Source organism: Engystomops pustulosus, chromosome 1, assembly GCF_040894005.1.
Source record: "Engystomops pustulosus chromosome 1, aEngPut4.maternal, whole genome shotgun sequence".
Taxonomy (NCBI): domain Eukaryota; kingdom Metazoa; phylum Chordata; class Amphibia; order Anura; family Leptodactylidae; genus Engystomops; species Engystomops pustulosus.
This window is the reverse complement of record NC_092411.1, coordinates 164,338,715-164,357,709: the sequence shown is the minus strand read 5'-3', so window position 1 is coordinate 164,357,709 and position 18,995 is coordinate 164,338,715. Positions and strand designations below refer to the sequence as shown.

Here is an 18,995-nt window from a genome sequence, read left to right as displayed (position 1 = left end):
TCCATTTCCGTGGTGTTTCCATCCTTTTCTGAGGTTCCCAGGTGTTTGGCCAAGCTTCCCTGTGCAGAGCCTTGGTCCCCTTGAAAAATGCTCGAGTCTCCCATTGACTTCAAGAGCTGTACTAGACTGCAGAACATGTCTTGTGGAGTTCTTATTACTTTTCCCTATGACGTCATGAGCATGCGCTGAATCTAAGTCATTTGCTGACTGATTGATAAGTGACAAAGTATCCGATAAGGAGGGGTAATTTAATACTTTTGATTCAGATTAGCGATGCTGGAATAATACTACAAGTCGAAATATCCGATGACCACTCATTAGGTCATGAACTGGTCAACAGGTCAAGATGTTCAAGATCTCATCCGTGTACACATCATACGTGTCAATACAGTATGTCAGAGGTTTGTCACGTCTGTTATTTTTTATCAGATGGTAATGCATCCCTTTTGTTGTTTTTAGCTCTCTGGTAAACTCTATGTAGTACTTTCTTTGGGTATCCCTTTTTAATAAAATGGGAGTAGAGCTCAGAGCACTCCAATTCTCAAATTGTGTAACCTTTGAGCTGTTCTTTTTTGCTCTTAAATATTATCACACTGGTATCCCTATTTTGCAAGAGGGGGGATGCCAGCTATTCCAATTTAGAAGGTTTTTCGTGGATGTTTGTTTTTGATAAATTGTTGTGTGCAGATAATCTCTTGTGTCTTTTGTAATAGTTAGATCCAAAAAATTGATAGATTGTGAATCTCAGGGGTGAATTTTATACCAACGCAGTTGGTATTTAGAACAGAAACAAAATTGTGAAGGTCTTGTGCTTCACCCTCCCAGAGGATCAGTACATCATCTATGTACCGTACCCGGAAAAGGATGTGTTTGGTGAATTCTGTCGAAGATTCTGAAAAAATAAAGTTAACTTCCCACCACCGTAAGAACAAATTAGCGTATATAAGTGCACAAATGGTTCCCATAGTGGTACCCTTTACCTGGTGATAAAAGGTACCCCCAAACAGAATGTGTTTACAAAAAAAGACATGTTTACAAAAAAGTGAGTAAATCATTAGTGAATGTATTATGTTTATGGTATTGTGTTCCATTGGTATTCAGACACTGTCCGTATCCCTAGGTGATGTTGGATGTTACTATACAGGGCTTCCACATCTAGACTCGCCAGATGTGTGTCTGTTATAACCGTAAGGTTCTGTAATATCGCAATCACACCTTTTGCATCTTTTAGGTATGAGGGCAGGGCTGTTACAAAGGGATGCAAAAATCTGATCAACATATTCGCTGATACCTTGTGTGAGATTGTCAGTCCCTGACACTATTGGTCCACCAGGTATTGGGGTGACCTTTTTATGAATTTCCGAAGTTTTCTTTTGCTATATCCAAAATTGTGGTTAGTTCGGAAAGAAAAATTGGAGTGGGATGGCTTTATGATTACATTAATTCCTCCAGGGCTTGTTTCTCAGAATGGTCCAGATTGGAACTTATCTTAGATCTGTTGGGTTTTATATTCTCTATCCCTTGGGTTACCATCATCACAAATGTTTCAATATTGGGATACTGGGAAAATGTATTTTTTGACCTTGGTTTTAGATTGGTCAGGGGAACAGGGATACTAGTTAATCCTCTGATGTTTTCCTGTTCGGGTTCAATTATTCCCTTGTTCTTGATTAGAGGGGAACAGTCTACTTCTTCTATTTGTTGGGCAAAATTCTTTAGCAAAGCTAGTTTAAGTGTGAAAAGTTTATGTCTTTGATCCAAAAGAACTTGTCAAATGCTGGTACTGGGGTGAAGGAAAGACCCTTTCTGAGTAGTAACAGTTGTTGAACGGTGAGAGTAGATGTTAATAACTAACTTTTCTTTTTCATTGATCTCAAAAAGACTCTTCTTATTCATTTGACATTGAAACCCCGTCTCTAGACACGTGCAGTGAGTCTGCAAGGTTCGGAACATTGCTGACTAAGAACCAATGCATGCGTATTACCTATGTCAGACAACCAAAACTCTCTAACACTTCACATATGTGCAGTAGTTTCACAAGGAAACAAGTTATAATGCATGCGGTCACTTATCCGATCCAATAGAGAGAGAGAGAGCTTCCCAGCAGGCTGTCTAATTGTGTGTGGAAATTTTAACTAGCAGTGTATCGATTTAAGGTATGGGAATTCTATTCATAGTACAGATACTGGTCAGTTGTGAGAGGGAGTAAAACGTCTAGGGGAGACTCTTGGCATGTGAGTGTGGCAGCCCTGCTGTGGAAGGCTGGCACCTGTGGGTCTAAACTACTAAAATACCTTAATTGCTCCCATTGAACTATAAGTATAAGGTGATTATGATGTGATTATCACAGTCTTATCCTGCTGCCCCCCGTGAAACAAACAGCGGGCAACAGTTTTTGATATCAGCGCTATCTCCCTCCTCCTCAAATTCTCTGCAGCATCCACTCTTACAGAATACCACCACATGCATTTGCTGCATAAAATAACAAATTTTATCATATGAAGCTATAGAAAGAACTCCCTGTCTCCTATATCCAGTCATTGTGGCCCCAAAACTTAAAAGGGTATTCTCACATATATAACATATGCACAGGATATGTCATTAATACATGATAGGCTGGTTTCCAACTCTGGGACCCATATCCCCAGCCAGACAGAATGCAGAATTTCGACCCTTGTGCAGCGTTGTAGGCTTTGTAGTGGAGCAAGGAGCTGACAGCACTGTGCACCATTACATTACTCATCTCTGGATCTCTGAATTTTCCATGCCGTGTACTGGGAAGCAGGGGAAACATTCCAAATGCATTGAACTTGGACAAAAAAATGCTTTTGCACCATTTTCTTGTGGGCTCCGTTATACAGCTCTTACCTAATGATGCCTCCCCTTTTTGCTTTGGGTTGGTGAAATTATGGGGATTCCAAATTATATATGTTTTGTTAGGTTTTAATAAACTTTAGAAAACCTTTTGTACAAAAAAAGATTTCTTCAATTTGACATATTCTGACACTAATTACATTTCCATTCTGTGGCATACGGAACTGCATCAGGTGTAATTTTTTGCAGGAGGTGATGACATATACATTGATACCATTTGTACGTCCTTTTCATCACTTTTTATTCGCAAAATGGCAAATAAATGGTGTTTTCGGACGTTGCAATACCTGACATGTTTGTGATTTTTACTGTATCTTTATATCCGTTCTTGAGAAAGGGGGCCAATTAGAACTTATTTGTTTTTTACTATAACCCTAGTTGGTCTTGCCGATATCATCATATACTGCCATACTACAGTATAGCAGTATGTGCCATTTTTGAACATGATTTGTTACAATGTTCACTAGCACATTGTAACAGATCTGAATGAATGACAAATTCTCAGATCTAATAAAGACCTGAGGCTGTCATGGAGACAGATCATTGATACCTGATGATGTTACAGGGAGCGATGATCACAGCCAAGATTGCGGCGCATGTCACATGACAGTAACTTTACACAGTATGTGCATGAGGCCTTATATACCCTAGATACAAGTTCACTCATAAATATACAGAACCATCTGAATACTAAACCGTGTATATAGATGAACATACACATACATACACTATATACATGGACTACATTGTGGGAATCCTCCTATAAACCACTTACTAAGTTTTATGAAGGGGAATGCTAAGTGGTAGCTCCTCTGCTGTGTGGTGCAGCAGACAGGGCTGAGGTAATGGCTGCAGCCTCCTCCCTCACCCTCCGACACTGGAGCCTGCACACACACATAGTCAGGGCTTGTGTGAGGAGCTGCTGGGGGAAGGGCTGCAGAGAGGAGATGTGACAGCCTGTGGAAAGGGTATAAGAGGCTGGAGGAGAAGGTTCCTGTGCTGTGGGGATGACGGGACCTGTTTCCCCTCACTGCCCCTACTATTAGCCTGATGCAGGAGTCTCCGGCAGAGCTGGGGGCGGGGCTTCTGTGATGAGTGCTTCTCTCTGCTCCGGCTGTCATGTCCCTGCTCACAGACATCCGGGGCACAAGACAAAAGATCCGGGGCCTGTGCCCCAAATCTTTCCACCTAGTGACGCCCCTTCACTATACACAGTTTTTTTCCACCGATCAGAGGAGAAAATTTTAAAACCTGTTATATTTTGTTCACTGACCCCATTGGATAAATAGAAAAAGAAGTGAAGCATGAAAAAAACACACTTACATCGCCCTTTTCAAAATGAACTGATAGAATCTGCAAAGAATTGATGTAGAAAGGGGAAATCAAAACTAACAGTAATGTTGTTATTTTCACAATGCACAGGTTAATGCAAAAGCTAATTTACATAAAGATAAATGCTGAATTTCCCTAAAATAAAGTATCCTTGGGAAGCCGAAATTACTGTCTAGGAAATTTCGTAAAGTTTTCCACAAAAAGCTTTTCTTTTGAGTGAGTCCATAGGTGAGAACCTTTAAAGGAAATTTACTATTAAAAAACGTAAAAAGCATATACAGATACTCACCTACAATACACTTGAAGATGACCCTGGTGCTGTCCTTTATTAATTTTCACACTCTGGTATCACGTAGAAAAGAAACTTATAATTAGCAGGCCGGTCTGCTCCCAGCCGGTCCAGCATGGGAGTGCAGGAGCGTGCATAATTGGCAGCCCGGAGTGTCGGACATCTCGTCCCCGCGCTTTGGGCTGCTAATTATAAGTTTCTTTTCTAGTTAATCCAGGCAAGTCAAGAAGGACAGCACTGGGATCAACATCAAGAGGAGCATAGGTGAGTATCTATACATATTTTTTACTTTTTTAGTTGGTAGTTTTCCTTCACTTTATATCACAATACAAAATTTAAACTTGGTCTTTTTTATTCTTTTAGAAAGTTGGGCAGATTTCCAAATTTAAACAGTAATTTTATTATTACATTGAATAGTTTTGTTTCTGCTTGTGATGAGCTTTGTGTGTGGATGTTATGTTTTTCTAGCTTTTCAGCTACATGGAGACTGAGTGGGACAGAAATGTTAAAATATAAAGTTTTGTTGTTAGAACATTTGCCATCTACTTTTAATCAGGCAGTATAAAACTAAATTGCTATCATAAAAGATTCATAAAATTCCTGTTTTCATTACTTTTTTTTTTATTCAGGACAACAGTATTAAAACCACTAAATACAACATCCTCACATTTATTCCTCTCAGTATATTTGAGCAGTTTCAGAGGGCAGCTAATCTCTATTTCCTGTTTATAATTCTCTTGCAGGTAAGTGTGACAGGTAATTGTCTGTTGTTGAAATGATCAGTATCTAACACCTAGGGATGATGGGATACTTGTATAAGATCAAGTGTAGTAGCGTTCTTATAAGTTTAGGATATGGCGGGTGAGGGGAATGTAAACAGATGCGCAAGAAGCGCTGAAATAATATCGGTAAATGATAAAAGTTTGCCAGTATATTTTGTGGATTACACAGCAGGGTGGCGGCAAAGTTAACAAGTTTGATGTGGAATGCCCTGTAATAGCTCTTGGGCGGTGTGCCTTTTATCGCCTAGGCTCAGCAGTTTGAGCACCGCCTGCTGTCGCTTAGCGACGGCACTGCTGCTGTGCCTAGAGCTACTGACTGATGGCACCATGCCCACGGATGGTAATTCGGAGGAGGAGGAGGTGGAGGAGGGCTGGGAGGAGGAGGAGGTATAGTAGGCCTTTGAGACCTGGACCGAGGTAGGCCCAGCAATCCTCTGCGTCGGCAGTATATGACCAGCCCCAGGGTCAGACTCGGTCCAAGCCTGCACCAAGTTAAGTGTAGTAGCGTTCTTATAAGTTTGGGATATGGCGGGTGAGGGGAATGTAAACAGATGCGCAAGAAGCGCTGAAATAATATCCGTAAAAGGTAAAAGTTTGCCAGTATATTTTGTGGATAACACAGCAGGGTGGCGACAAAGTTAACAACTTTGATGTGGAATCCATGAAAACAACCCAAATTTCTGCCTGACACACCTCGTTTGATAAGGGGAGTGCCTGTATGTGGCAGTCCAAAAAAGTTTTCAAACCAGAGGAGCAGGTAGGTGGCCCTCCAGAAAAATGAAATAGATTGAGTGCCTGTATGTGGCAGTCCAAAAAAGTTTTCAAACCAGAGGAGCAGGTAGGTGGCCCTCCAGAAAAATGAAATAGATTGAGTGCCTGTATGTGGCAGTCCAAAAAAGTTTTCAAACCAGAGGAGCAGGTAGTTGGCCCTCCAGAAAAATTAAATGCATAAAGTACTATAGCTAGAGCCAGTGGGCCCTGTCAAAAAATAGCCAGTTTCCTCTGCTTTAGTGTACAAAGAGGAGGAGAAGGAGGAAAATGAGGAGGAGGAGGAGTGCATAAATTATTCAGGTTGAGCTTCCTTCACCTGGTGGAGATTGGAAATTATGAGAAATCCAGGCTTTATTCATCTTAATAAGCGTCAGCCTGTCAGCGCTGTCAGTCGACAGGCGTGTACGCTTATCGGTGATGATGCCACCAGCTGCACTGAAAACCCGCTCGGACAACACGCTAGCGGCAGGGCAGGCAAGAACCTCCAAGGCGTACAGTGCCAGTTCGTGCCACATGTCCAACTTTGAAACCCAGTAGTTGTAGGGAGCTGTGTGATCATTTAGGACGATGGTATGGTCAGCTACGTACTCCCTCACCATCTTTCTGTAAAGATCAGCCCTACTCTGCCGAGACTGGGGACAGGTGACAGTGTCTTGCTGGGGTGACATAAATCTGGCAAAAGCCTTGTAAAGCGTACCCTTGCCAGTGCTGGACAAGCTGCCTGCTCGCCTACTCTCCCTTGCTACTTGTCCCGCAGAACTGCGCACTCTGCCGCTAGCGCTGTCAGAAGGGAAATACTGTTTCAGCTTGTGCACCAGGGCCTGCTGGTATTCATGCATTCTCACACTCCTTTCCTCTCCAGGGATGAGAGTGGAAAGATTTTGCTTGTACCGTGGGTCCAGGAGAGTGAATACCCAGTAATCGGTGCTGGAATAAATTCTTTAAACGCGAGGGTCACGGGATAGGCAGCCTAGCATGAAATCTGCCATATGCGCCAGAGTACCAACGCGTAAGAATTCACTCCCCTCACTGGCCTGACTGTCCATTTCCTCCTCCTCCAACTCCTCCAACTCCTCTTCTTCTGCCCATACACGCTGAACGGTGAAGGACTGAACAATGGTCCCCTCTTGTGTCTCGCCAACATTCTCCTCCTCTTCCTCCTCATCCTCCTCCACCTCCACCTCCTCCGATATGCGCTGAGAAACAGACCTAAGGGTGCTTTGGCTATCAACAAGGGAATCTTCTTCCCCCGTCTCTTGTGACGAGCGCAAAGCTTCCGACTTCATGCTGATCAGAGAGTTTTTCAACAGGCCAAGCAGCGGGATGGTGAGGCTGATGATGGCGGCATCGCCACTGACCATCTGTGTTGACTCCTCAAAGTTACTCAGCACCTGACAGATATCAGACATCCACGTCCACTCCTCATTGTAGACTTGAGGAAGCTGACTGACCTGACTACCAGTTCTGGTGGAAGTTGACATCTGGCAGTCTACAATCGCTCGGCGCTGCTGGTAAACTCTGGATAACATGGTTAATGTTGAATTCCACCTCGTGGGCACGTCGCACAACAGTCGGTGAGCGGGCAGTTGGAGGCGGCGCTGCGCTGCCCTGAGAGTGGCAGCATCTGTGCTGGACTTCCTGAAATGCGCACAGATGCGGCGCACCTTCGTGAGCAAATCAGACAGATTGGGGTATGTCTTGAGGAAACGCTGAACTATGAGATTTAACACATGGGCCAGGCATGGCACATGTGTCAGTCTGCCGAGTTGCAGAGCCGCCACCAGGTTACGGCCGTTGTCACACACAACCATGCCTGGCTTCAGGTTCAGCGGTGCCAGCCACAGATCAGTCTGCGCCGTGATGCCCTGTAATAGTTCTTGGGCGGTGTGCCTTTTATCGCCTAGGCTCAGCAGTTTGAGCACCGCCTGCTGTCGCTTAGCAACGGCACTGCTGCTGTGCCTAGAGCTAGCGACTGATGGCGCCATGCCCACGGATGGTAGTTCGGAGCAGGAGGTGGAGGAGGGGTGGGAGGAGTAGGAGGCATAGTAGGCCTGAAAGACCTGGACCGAGGTAGGCCCCGCAATCCTCGGCGTCGGCAGTATATGACCAGCCGCAGGGTCAGACTCGGTCCCAGCCTCCACCAAGTTAACCCAATGTGCCGTCAGCGATATATAGTGGCCCTGCCCGGCAGCACTCGTCCACGTGTCCGTGGTCAGGTGGACCTTGTCAGAAACGGCGTTGGTCAGGGCACGGATGATGTTGTCTGACACGTGCTGGTGCAGGGCTGGGACGGCACATCGGGAAAAGTAGTGGCGGCTGGGGACCGAATACCGAGGGGCGGCCGCCGCCATGAGGTTGCAAAAGGCCTCGGTCTCTACTAGCCTATAGGGCAGCATCTCCAGGCTAAGCAATCTGGAGATGTGGACATTAAGGGCTTGGGCGTGCGGGTGGGTTGCACTATATTTCCGTTTCCGCTCCAGCGTCTGGGGTATGGAGAGCTGAACGCTGGTGGATGCTGTGGAGGATCGTGGAGGCGACGATGGGGTTTTTGTGCCAGGGTCCTGGGCAGGGGGCTGACTATCAGCTGACACAGGGGAAGGAGCAGTGGTGTGCACGGCCGGAGGTGAACGGGCTTGGTGCCACTCAGTGGGGTGTTTAGCATTCATATGCCTGCGCATACTGGTGGTAGTTAAGCTAGTAGTGGTGGAACCCCTGCTGATCCTGGTTTGGCAAAGGTTGCACACCACAGTCCGTCGGTCATCCGGTGTTTCCTTAAAGAACCTCCAGACTTCTGAAAATCTAGCCCTCGCCGCGGGAGCCCTCGCCACGGGAGCTTCACTACGTGACACATTTGGCGCTGATGCACCTGCTCTGGCCCTGCCTCTCCGTCTGGCCCCACCACTGCCTCTTCCAATCTGTTCTGGTCGAGGACTTTCCTCCGTCTCAGAAGCACTGTGTTCACCCGGCCTCTCAACCCAGCTTGGGTCTGTCACCTCATCATCCTCTGATCCCTCAGTCTGCTCCCCCCTCGGACTTCCTGCCCTGACAACAACTTCACCACTGTCTGACAACCGTGTCTCCTCATCGTCGGACACCTCTTTACACACTTCTTCCACTACGTCAAGAAGGTCATCATCACCCACAGACTGCGACTGGTGGAAAACCTGGGCATCGGAAAATTGCTCAGCAGCAACCGGACAAGTGGTTTGTGACTGTGGGAAGGGTCCAGAAAACAGTTCCTCAGAGTATGCCGGTTCAAATGCCAAATTTTCCTGGGAGGGGGCAGACTGGGGGGGAGGAGGCTGAGGTGCAGGAGCTGGAGGAGTGCCGATTTCGGTGACATGGGTGGACTGCGTGGAAGACTGACTGGTGGACAAATTGCTCGAAGCATTGTCGGCAATCCACGACATCACCTGTTCGCACTGTTCTGGCCTCAACAGTGCTCTACCACGAGTCCCAGTAACTTCAGACATGAACCTAGGGAGTGTAGCTCTGCGGCGTTCCCCTGCTCCCTCATCAGCAGGTGGTGTCTCACCCCGCCCAGGACCACGGCCTCTGACCCCTGCAGTAGTTGGACGCCCACGTCTCCGCCCTCGTCCTCTACCCCTAGCCCTCGGGTTAAACATTTTGAAAATGAAAGTTATAACTTTAATTTTTTTTTAACTTTTTTTCGTGTTTTTTTGTGTTTTTTTTTTTTGTGTGTTTTTTAGTTTTTAAAACCAAACGATGCTATCCTATTGCTATGGCTATTTTCTAGCCAAGTATGAAAGCACACTGCTATGCCAGATGAGATGACGCTGAGTTATGAAAAAATAAACGTAAAATAAAAAGGAAATGGCAGACTGTGCCTAATTGAAATCCAACCCCTAATAAATTTTCCCACTTCGGTCTTTGCGATGGATATGTGCGTCACTAAGCGCTAAACACAACGGTCGCAAGTCTCACTACAAATTCCTCACAATTTGGTAGTAGATGCACTGCAGCAAGGACAGCCACCAGCAGATCAACCAGAAATAAAATATATATAACGCTATTGTAGGCGTAAGTAAGCCGTTTGGATTCTCCTTTGGCTATTTTCTAGCCAAGTATGAAAGCACACTGCTATGCCAGATGAGATGACGCTGAGTTATGAAAAAATAAACGTAAAATAAAAAGGAAATGGCAGACTGTGCCTAATTGAAATCCAACTCCTAATAAATTTTCCCACTTCGGTCTTTGCGATGGATATGTGCGTCACTAAGTGCTAAACACAAAGGTCGCAAGTCTCACTACAAATTCCTCACAATTTGGTAGTAGATGCACTGCAGCAAGGACAGCCACCAGCAGATCAACCAGAAATAAAATATATATAACGCTATTGTAGGCGTAAGTAAGCCGTTTGGATTCTCCTATGGCTATTTTCTAGCCAAGTATGAAAGCACACTGCTATGCCAGATGAGATGACGCTGAGTTATTAAAAAAATAAACGTAAAATAAAAAGAAACTGGCAGACTGTGCCTAATTGAAATCAAACCCCTAATAAATTTTCCCACTTCGGTCTTTGCGATGGATATGTGCGTCACTAAGCGCTAAACACAACGGTCGCAAGTCTCACTACAAATTCCTCACAATTTGGTAGTAGATGCACTGCAGCAAGGACAGCCACCAGCAGATCAACCAGAAATAAAATATATATAACGCTATTGTAGGCGTAAGTAAGCCGTTTGGATTCTCCTATGGCTATTTTCTAGCCAAGTATGAAAGCACACTGCTATGCCAGATGAGATGACGCTGAGTTATTAAAAAAATAAACGTAACATAAAAAGAAACTGGCAGACTGTGCCTAATTGAAATCAAACCCCTAATAAATTTTCCCACTTCGGTCTTTGCGATGGATATGTGCGTCACTAAGCGCTAAACACAAAGGTCGCAAGTCTCACTACAAATTCCTCACAATTTGGTAGTAGATGCACTGCAGCAAGGACAGCCACCAGCAGATCAACCAGAAATAAAATATATATAACGCTATTGTAGGCGTAAGTAAGCCGTTTGGATTCTCCTATGGCTATTTTCTAGCCAAGTATGAAAGCACACTGCTATGCCAGATGAGATGACGCTGAGTTATGAAAAAATAAACGTAAAATAAAAAGGAAATGGCAGACTGTGCCTAATTGAAATCCAACCCCTAATAAATTTTCCCACTTCGGTCTTTGCGATGGATATGTGCGTCACTAAGCGCTAAACACAACGGTTGCAAGTCTCACTACAAATTCCTCACAATTTGGTAGTAGATGCACTGCAGCAAGGACAGCCACCAGCAGATCAACCAGAAATAAAATATATATAACGCTATTGTAGGCGTAAGTAAGCCGTTTGGATTCTCCTATGGCTATTTTCTAGCCAAGTATGAAAGCACACTGCTATGCCAGATGAGATGACGCTGAGTTATGAAAAAATAAACGTAAAATAAAAAGAAACTGGCAGACTGTGCCTAATTGAAATCAAACCCCTAATAAATTTTCCCACTTCGGTCTTTGCGATGGATATGTGCGTCACTAAGCGCTAAACACAAAGGTCGCAAGTCTCACTACAAATTCCTCACAATTTGGTAGTAGATGCACTACAGCAAGGACAGCCACCAGCAGATCAACCAGAAATAAAATATATAACGCTATTGTAGGCGTAAGTAAGCCGTTTGGATTCTCCTATGGCTATTTTCTAGCCAAGTATGAAAGCACACTGCTATGCCAGATGAGATGACGCTGAGTTATGAAAAAATAAACGTAAAATAAAAAGAAACTGCCAGACTGTGCCTAATTCTACTCAAACCCCTAATAAATTTTCCCACTTTGGTGTTTGAGGTGGATATGTGTGTCACTAAGAGCTAAACACAACGGTAGCAAGTCCCCCTGCAAATTCCTCACAATATGGTACTAGCTGCAAATAAAAAAAAAAAAAAAGTATAACGTTATTGTAGCCCTAAGAAGGGCTGTTGGGTTCTTGTAGAATCACTCCTGCCTAACACTATTCTAATTGAACAGCCTAACGCTTTCCCTGACCAGCAGCAGCTCTCTCCCTAGCGGCATCCAGACACAGAATGATCCGAGCAGCGCAGGCAGGGGCTAGTCTATTCCAGGGTCACCTGATCTGGCCAGCCAACCACTGCTATCGACGTGTAAGGGTACCACGTCATGCTGGGTGGAGTGCAGAGTCTCCTGGCTTGTGATTGGCTCTGTTTCTGGCCGCCAAAAAGCAAAACGGCGGGAGCTGCCATTTTCTCGAGCGGGCGAAGTATTCGTCCGAGCAACGAGCAGTTTCGAGTACGCTCGGAAACTGCATCAAGCTCGGACGAGTATGTTCGCTCATCTCTAGTAACTACCCATATGTTTAGATCACTGACAGTGGAGATATTGATGATGAAGGATTAAAATATAACTTTTATTAAATACTAATATAATAGGACTCCAAAATACAGACAAACATGAAACGAGTGTGAATCTCTATTTGGACATATAGGGTGGGTGCTTGCATGGTTTCATGCCCGCAAACAATGCGGTATAAACCCCCCTCTCTAGTTGTAATTGGGATACTTCCCAGTGACTAGTATGTCCTGAGATTGCAATAAAACACTGTATTGGTGTGGCTATTTGAGTTTATTACGCCACCTCAATACTGTGGAGCAGTATGTAGTGTGTGTGATACTAACTAATGGGATGGCTTACTAGATGAACACTGTTGCACTGTCGTTCCTGTTCTCCAATGGAACCTGTCACTGTGCCTGTGTCAATGGAACATATAGTTGTGCCTGTGCCTACACCTATCCCAATAACAAGCCTGATTGCTGCCTAAGATTGTAGCAGATGACTAGCAGCTTATATGCTGTAAAGCTGCCAAGTCAGTGACAGTCAGATCGCCAGTGTTGTTGGCACTCTGTTACTGACACTATGAGGTTAACAGATAAAGAGCTGTATATGTGTCTGCTAGCAGCTGTACCGCCTATATCGCTAGTTGCAGAACATATCTACCAGCTCCAGCTTAGCTGATCTGCTGACGGGAGTTCACTTTTATGTCTCCTATGAACTCTCCTCGCTGGGTACAGAGTACAGGCTGAAACACTACACCTACTACTGCTAAAACGTATACACCCTAAGACCCAACGCGTTTCGTCCGCCTAAACTCATCAGGGGTCATTCATTGCGGCATTACTATTAGGGGTATGTTTCACATAAGTCTGTGCTGGTGCACTCCGGCATTGTTATGGCCGCGGCGTGCTGTTGCGGTCCTGCTTATATGCTGCTCCGTCGCTCGTCACCACTGGCGAGCCTTCTTTTCTAACGAATCAGCTGGCTCATATTTGCAAGGGGGCGTGGTCCCTCTCTGTCAGATTATTGACCAATCGGAACGTGTGAGGGAGGTTCCTTACTGCCACCTCGTCCTGCCTCCTACTCGTGCTTATGAGGGAAAGCTTCCTGGACGAGGAACAGGGTACGTAGTGCCGTTCTAATTGCTGGCATACACTACAAACAAGGGTGGTACTTGGGAGTGAGTGACGCACAGGTATTTAAGTCGCTGACATCATGTAGGGTATGTGGTATTTTTATGTCCAGATGCCCATCGCAGAGTGCGTTCACTTGGTTATCGGATATCCTCCCAGTGTTGTAGCAGAATGCAGGCTCCAAGGTTTATCGGGGCTCCTAGTTCTTATTTGGCTTTACTCACAGAGGAGTTTGAGGCGGTCAAAATGACCACTAGGCTATTACCCATTGTTTGTATATGTATATATATACCCTGCTAGAAAAGGTCTCAGGAATTATATCCATAATGCAATGTCCCTGTTTGTTGGGGCAGCATAAATGGCCACTATAATAACGTGGATGGCATAGGTGAGCTTGCTCATTGGCTTGACTTAAAGGAGTTTGAGCAGCAGAATTATTTGTTTAAAGAATAGGAACGACACTGCTTCCAGTGCCCTTATTGCAGGTATCCTTCCTGTACTAGGTGAATTTATATACATCAATGGCTTCAAGGACTAAGATCGTCATAGAGGTGTGTTCAGAATTTCACAGTAGGATGTATGGGAGTTGGAGTGCATAGAGGGTTCCTTGACTGGATAGACTAGTTATTTCAGGGATATTGTAATGTGGAGGTAGTACTTACCCATATGTTTATTTTAAAAATACAGGGGGTTGGCTCCTTGGGGCAGTTCTGTGTCTTTCTTTGGAGCTCTGCTGTCTGATTTATTAAGTGGTTTTGGCTGTTTGATAAATCGTTTTGTGGTGCTCTAAATTATGTTTTTTGTTTACAAAAGTTGAAAAGTCACATAAGTTGCATAAAAACATCAAACGTACCCACAGTTCACAAAACTGATACTATGAGACTTAGATGCTATGATATGTCCTGCCCATTCCCCAGCTTTGGATGCAATCAACCACATCTGGGACATTATGGAGAGGATGTATAACCACCTTGTATTACTTTTAGAGAAAAAAGTCTCTACTTGACATATGTGACAAGACAGTCTCAACTACTACAAAAACGTCTCAAAAAGCAGTACAAGAAACCAGACAATGAGGTGATAAATCCCCTTACTAGGTCTTGTTCCACACAACGCTACCTTGCACCACAGACTGTCACGGAGTTGCTTTAATCAAGTTTTTGAAGGAGACCCACCACCACAGCATACCCAGCCATTGTAGGGAGGTTATAGAGGCAGGTGAAGTCTACATACATTAGTGACCCTCACTTCCTTGCATTTTGACTGAAGTTGGTTCACCAAAATTTGAATTTCCAAATCCAAACCTCCATAGAATATTAATTTTTATTTTGATTCATCATTTTATATTTTATTGCTATCAATACATACCACTACATAGTGAATGAAAGAATTGCAACTGGAATATTTTTTTTACACTTGATACCAGTTTAATATCTGCCTTTATTCATTAAAATACATTAACTACCTTATATTACTTCCAGACCATTCCTGCAATTTCAACCCTGCCTTGGTTTGCTATTATGATACCGTTGCTATTTCTGTTAGTAATAAGAGCAATGAAAGACCTTCTTGATGACATTGTAAGTACACTTTAGTATTTTATCATTATTATGGCATATCCAGATTCAGTACAAATTTGCCTTATATATCGTAAATTTTTAAATGCCAGGTCACAAACACTAGGAAAATTTATATAGGAACACTCGGATGGGTCCTTTATTTATGCATCTATAAATCTTTATCATCTTTCCTCTACCTATCATCTGTCTATCGCCGATAAAATTCTCCTACAGTACCAAATTACAGATTATCTTACCTTACTAATGTTTGTAAATTACAAAGTGTTATTATTGTGCATGGCTAAAGAGAGCAATCTTACTGAATGTCACTGTTCATAAAATAGTTTTATTTGGGGCCCCACTTTTAGTTTTACCCCAGCCATCACTTTGTCAAAAACCGGCCTTAACTGCCATCAGTTTTGATAATGCATAATGCAGCTAATACCTGCTATATATGGAGTAAGCTAAGCCCATGTGCATGTTCCATACAGCCTTAGTAGCCATGTGAAATACAGTTAAGATGTTAATCTAAATAATCATTTTGCATGTTTTTGTATTATATGCTGAACTGCCTAAATAAAGGTTTGATTTAAAACCTTTACAATTGTTACCCGAAAAAAAATGAAAAAAAGATGAAAAATCAAAAAAGTTTGGCCTTGTAGTAGTTGAACATCAAAAAATTAAAAAAACCCACCTTCCAGATCATGTCTCTTTCATGGTCCAGTAGGGTGACCTCACCTAGAAAATCAACTTTGAAGTGAGTGTAAATTTTTTGTATAAAGTCAAGGAGTTTACCACTGAAGTCAAGCTTTCCCTGTCTCGGAATTCCCCCTGCACTATAATTAAGGGTCCCACACCCAGAGATATCGCTAGCCAGATCTGCTGCAGTCCAACGCAAGTCAGGGGAGGAGGTGTTCAGAGGCAAGGAGAGCTTGACTTTACTGTTAAAATCTATGGCTCCTTGACTTGATACTACTGTAACATCACCCACTGAGGCATAGCCTTTTCTTGTATCCTGGAGACAGCCTGGCCCCAGAATACCGGAGTGGCTGGCTAGTGCGGCCTTGGGCACGCTGTAGTCACGGTGCTTGCTATGGGGACCGGAGGGCTGGTCTACTGCCTGGCAGCTTCAGGCTGGGCTGGTAGAGATGGAGCTGAGTCCAGACTGTCCAATTACAAAGTTCTCTACTATTTATAGACCTCCTAGAGAGGTGATAAGTCTAAAAGCTCCTAGCATGTAGAGGGTGTTACACTTACAATTTATATTTCACTTTTAAGTTGATTTCCTGAGTGTCGTAACCATTCTGGGCTATGAAAGAAACCTGGTCTGTAAGGTATAAAGCTGCAAGATAACATACTGCTAGTTAATTAGGACAGTTTCTGATAAAAAGTTTCCTTTAAAGAAAACTGTTTTTCTTTCCTTCTTCACTTACAACTTTAAGAGTTGCCTATGAATCAGCTTTCCCTCCAGTAATCATTCTGACAACTTATATATTCCCTCTATAATTGACTGTAGCATACTTTTTTGTAAAAAGTTATGAAAGACACTATGTGTATGTTTTGCAATATGAATTCTTAGACACAAAGTAATACTGAAATCTTATTTACAGGCACGTAACAGAAGTGACAATGAAATAAATAACAGACCATGTGAAATCCTGGAAGTAAAAAGGTTGGTTTTGGTCATCATGTTACGTTCTCCTCAGCTATTTGACCTCATTCTTTGGTTCATAAAATGTCGAACTATTGGGGTTTATAAAAAAAAAACTTTATGACATATTCACATATTCACAATAAGTTTTGGGTATTAGTTTTGTTCATATATTAGGAATGTTTTATTTCAGTTCACATCTCATTTATTTTTATCCATTTTAGGCTCACATATTGTGAGCCAAAACCAAAAGCTATTGAAACCCAGAATTGGTACAAATATGTGTGAAACTACTTTAAGAGTAACAGAAATTTTCCACTTTTGAATATACAGGGGCACATGTTTTTGTGCCTAAGACGGTCTCAACCTGGGTCTCAGTATCCCTTCAAAGTTTGAATGAAGGTTCTCCGGCACTCCACATGTACTTAAAACATCTTCCATTTATTGAGTTAAGTCATTGCATGCAGCATAGATCAAGGGAGACGTTCTTAAACTTATCTTAAAATGTGCATTATTCCTAAATTATTACATTTTTTGAGACTCTCCCAACCCAGGTTCCAATGGCAGTGTTAAGTAACTTTAAAAATATTTGGTTCTTAATCATGGTCTAACCGTGCAATAAATGACTTAAAGTTTGAAACACGTTGGTACCATGCATGCTGCCCTTTTGTACTTAAATTTTGAATGCACTCAATAAATTTAAGTTGTTTTAACTACATGTGGAATGCTGGAGTACCTGCATTCATTTTCTACTGCTGTTGCATGCCACTCACCAACACGGCATTGGAGTCTTCACTCTTCTCCCCCTCTCTACTGAGGTTATGACACTCTTTGGATTTATATATGGGTGAGCTGATAACCACATTTATTTTCCATTGTTGTATCTATCCCTTCAAAATTTACCATTGTCTAGTTTGCAGCGAGTTACCTTATTTAACACCAGAACCAAGATGTGAAAGTTGCGACTCAATTCCATTTTGGCACAAATCAAATCAAAGGCTGCCCCAGTCTATGCAAAGAAATGTTGCGACTGATTGTGACTTTTTGCGACTTTTCTATCAAAAGGTCACAAATTCACTAAAGACCACAGTCTGGTATGCTATGGAAGGACAAGTCAAAGTAGAATTAAACCCTTACCGACATGTGACATAATAGTATATCACACGTCGCGTGCGGATGCATTGGGAGGGCTCACAGGCTGAGCCCTTTCCATAGCTGGTAAGTCTTTGCTGCATATTGCAGCAAAGGCTTACCGGTAACAACCGCGATCAGTGATAGCACCGATCATGGGTGCCAACCCGTACTTCGCCGCCCGTGAAGCTGCCGGTAGCCTTAAAGAAATGAGATTGTTGCTCCCTGTGATGTCTTCCGAAGACCCAATGCTGTCTTGTAATAACCCATTGATTACAATGTGTGATTAGCGAGAGGCTTAGAGTCATGGCAGACACTATGAGCAAAATGCTCGAGCAACTGGCACAGTCGGATGTAACTTCACCCTCGAAGAGGAGAAAACCACCTGATGGTTCCTTACAGCCAGCCATTGCCCGTGACTCCCGGGACTATGCGTTAGCTACCAACTGAATAGTCCTCACTTTTGTTACTTAGCCCGACACCAACCCCGATGCCTGTAGCCAAGACCGTGGGTCTCATCCTACATAGCTAGCACTTACCCTAAAGTGCACTTTATTATTTGCACCCCCTACATGCTGTAGTGTGCATGAACCACCTGGAAGCTATATGCTGCTGGCCAGCTTTAGCCTACATTTCCATCCGATCCATAGCCGATGGCGGCTTTTTCAATTACCAAGGGGGTATGCAACACCCCTGCCAATGCATAGGCAGGCTGGTAGTTGCGAATAGCACCCTCCTTGGGACAAAAGCTGTTAGGGAGATTGATCCACCTCTCTAGGAAGTTCCTGGAACCTGAATTTTATGTTAATTCAGCTGTAGATTCTGCCTGGGAAGGCAACAGTTAAATCGGTGTAAATTATCATCCAATAATGTGGATGTATTGTTAGCTGGAGTGTGCTTGGATAGGTGCTACCACCTGCTGAGGTGGACGCACGTGGACTTAGTCTGGTTTAATCCCAAGGAGACAGAGTGAGCAGCAAATGCCTTGGCTGCCCCTGATATCAATCCAAGGAGCTTCCAGTGCCTTAGGCCTATAGCCTAACACTTAGAGCAAGTCTGGATACTGTAGCCCAGAGCTGCAGCTTCCACAATTTGGACACAGCTCCACCTCAACTATCCCAGCCTGCATCTA

At 43.6% G+C, this 18,995-nt stretch overlaps 1 protein-coding gene across 1 annotated transcript in view; it reads left to right on the top strand.

Annotated features, from left to right (window-relative positions):
* Positions 1-18,995, top strand: part of LOC140121604 (phospholipid-transporting ATPase IK-like) — a 671,195-nt gene that overhangs the window by 53,934 nt on the left and 598,266 nt on the right. Inside the window, exons 4-6 of the mRNA XM_072141425.1 lie at positions 5,125-5,238; positions 15,004-15,102; positions 16,692-16,753. Of these exons, the coding sequence (XP_071997526.1) occupies positions 5,125-5,238; positions 15,004-15,102; positions 16,692-16,753 (275 nt within the window). The remainder of the gene's footprint in view (positions 1-5,124; positions 5,239-15,003; positions 15,103-16,691; positions 16,754-18,995) is intronic.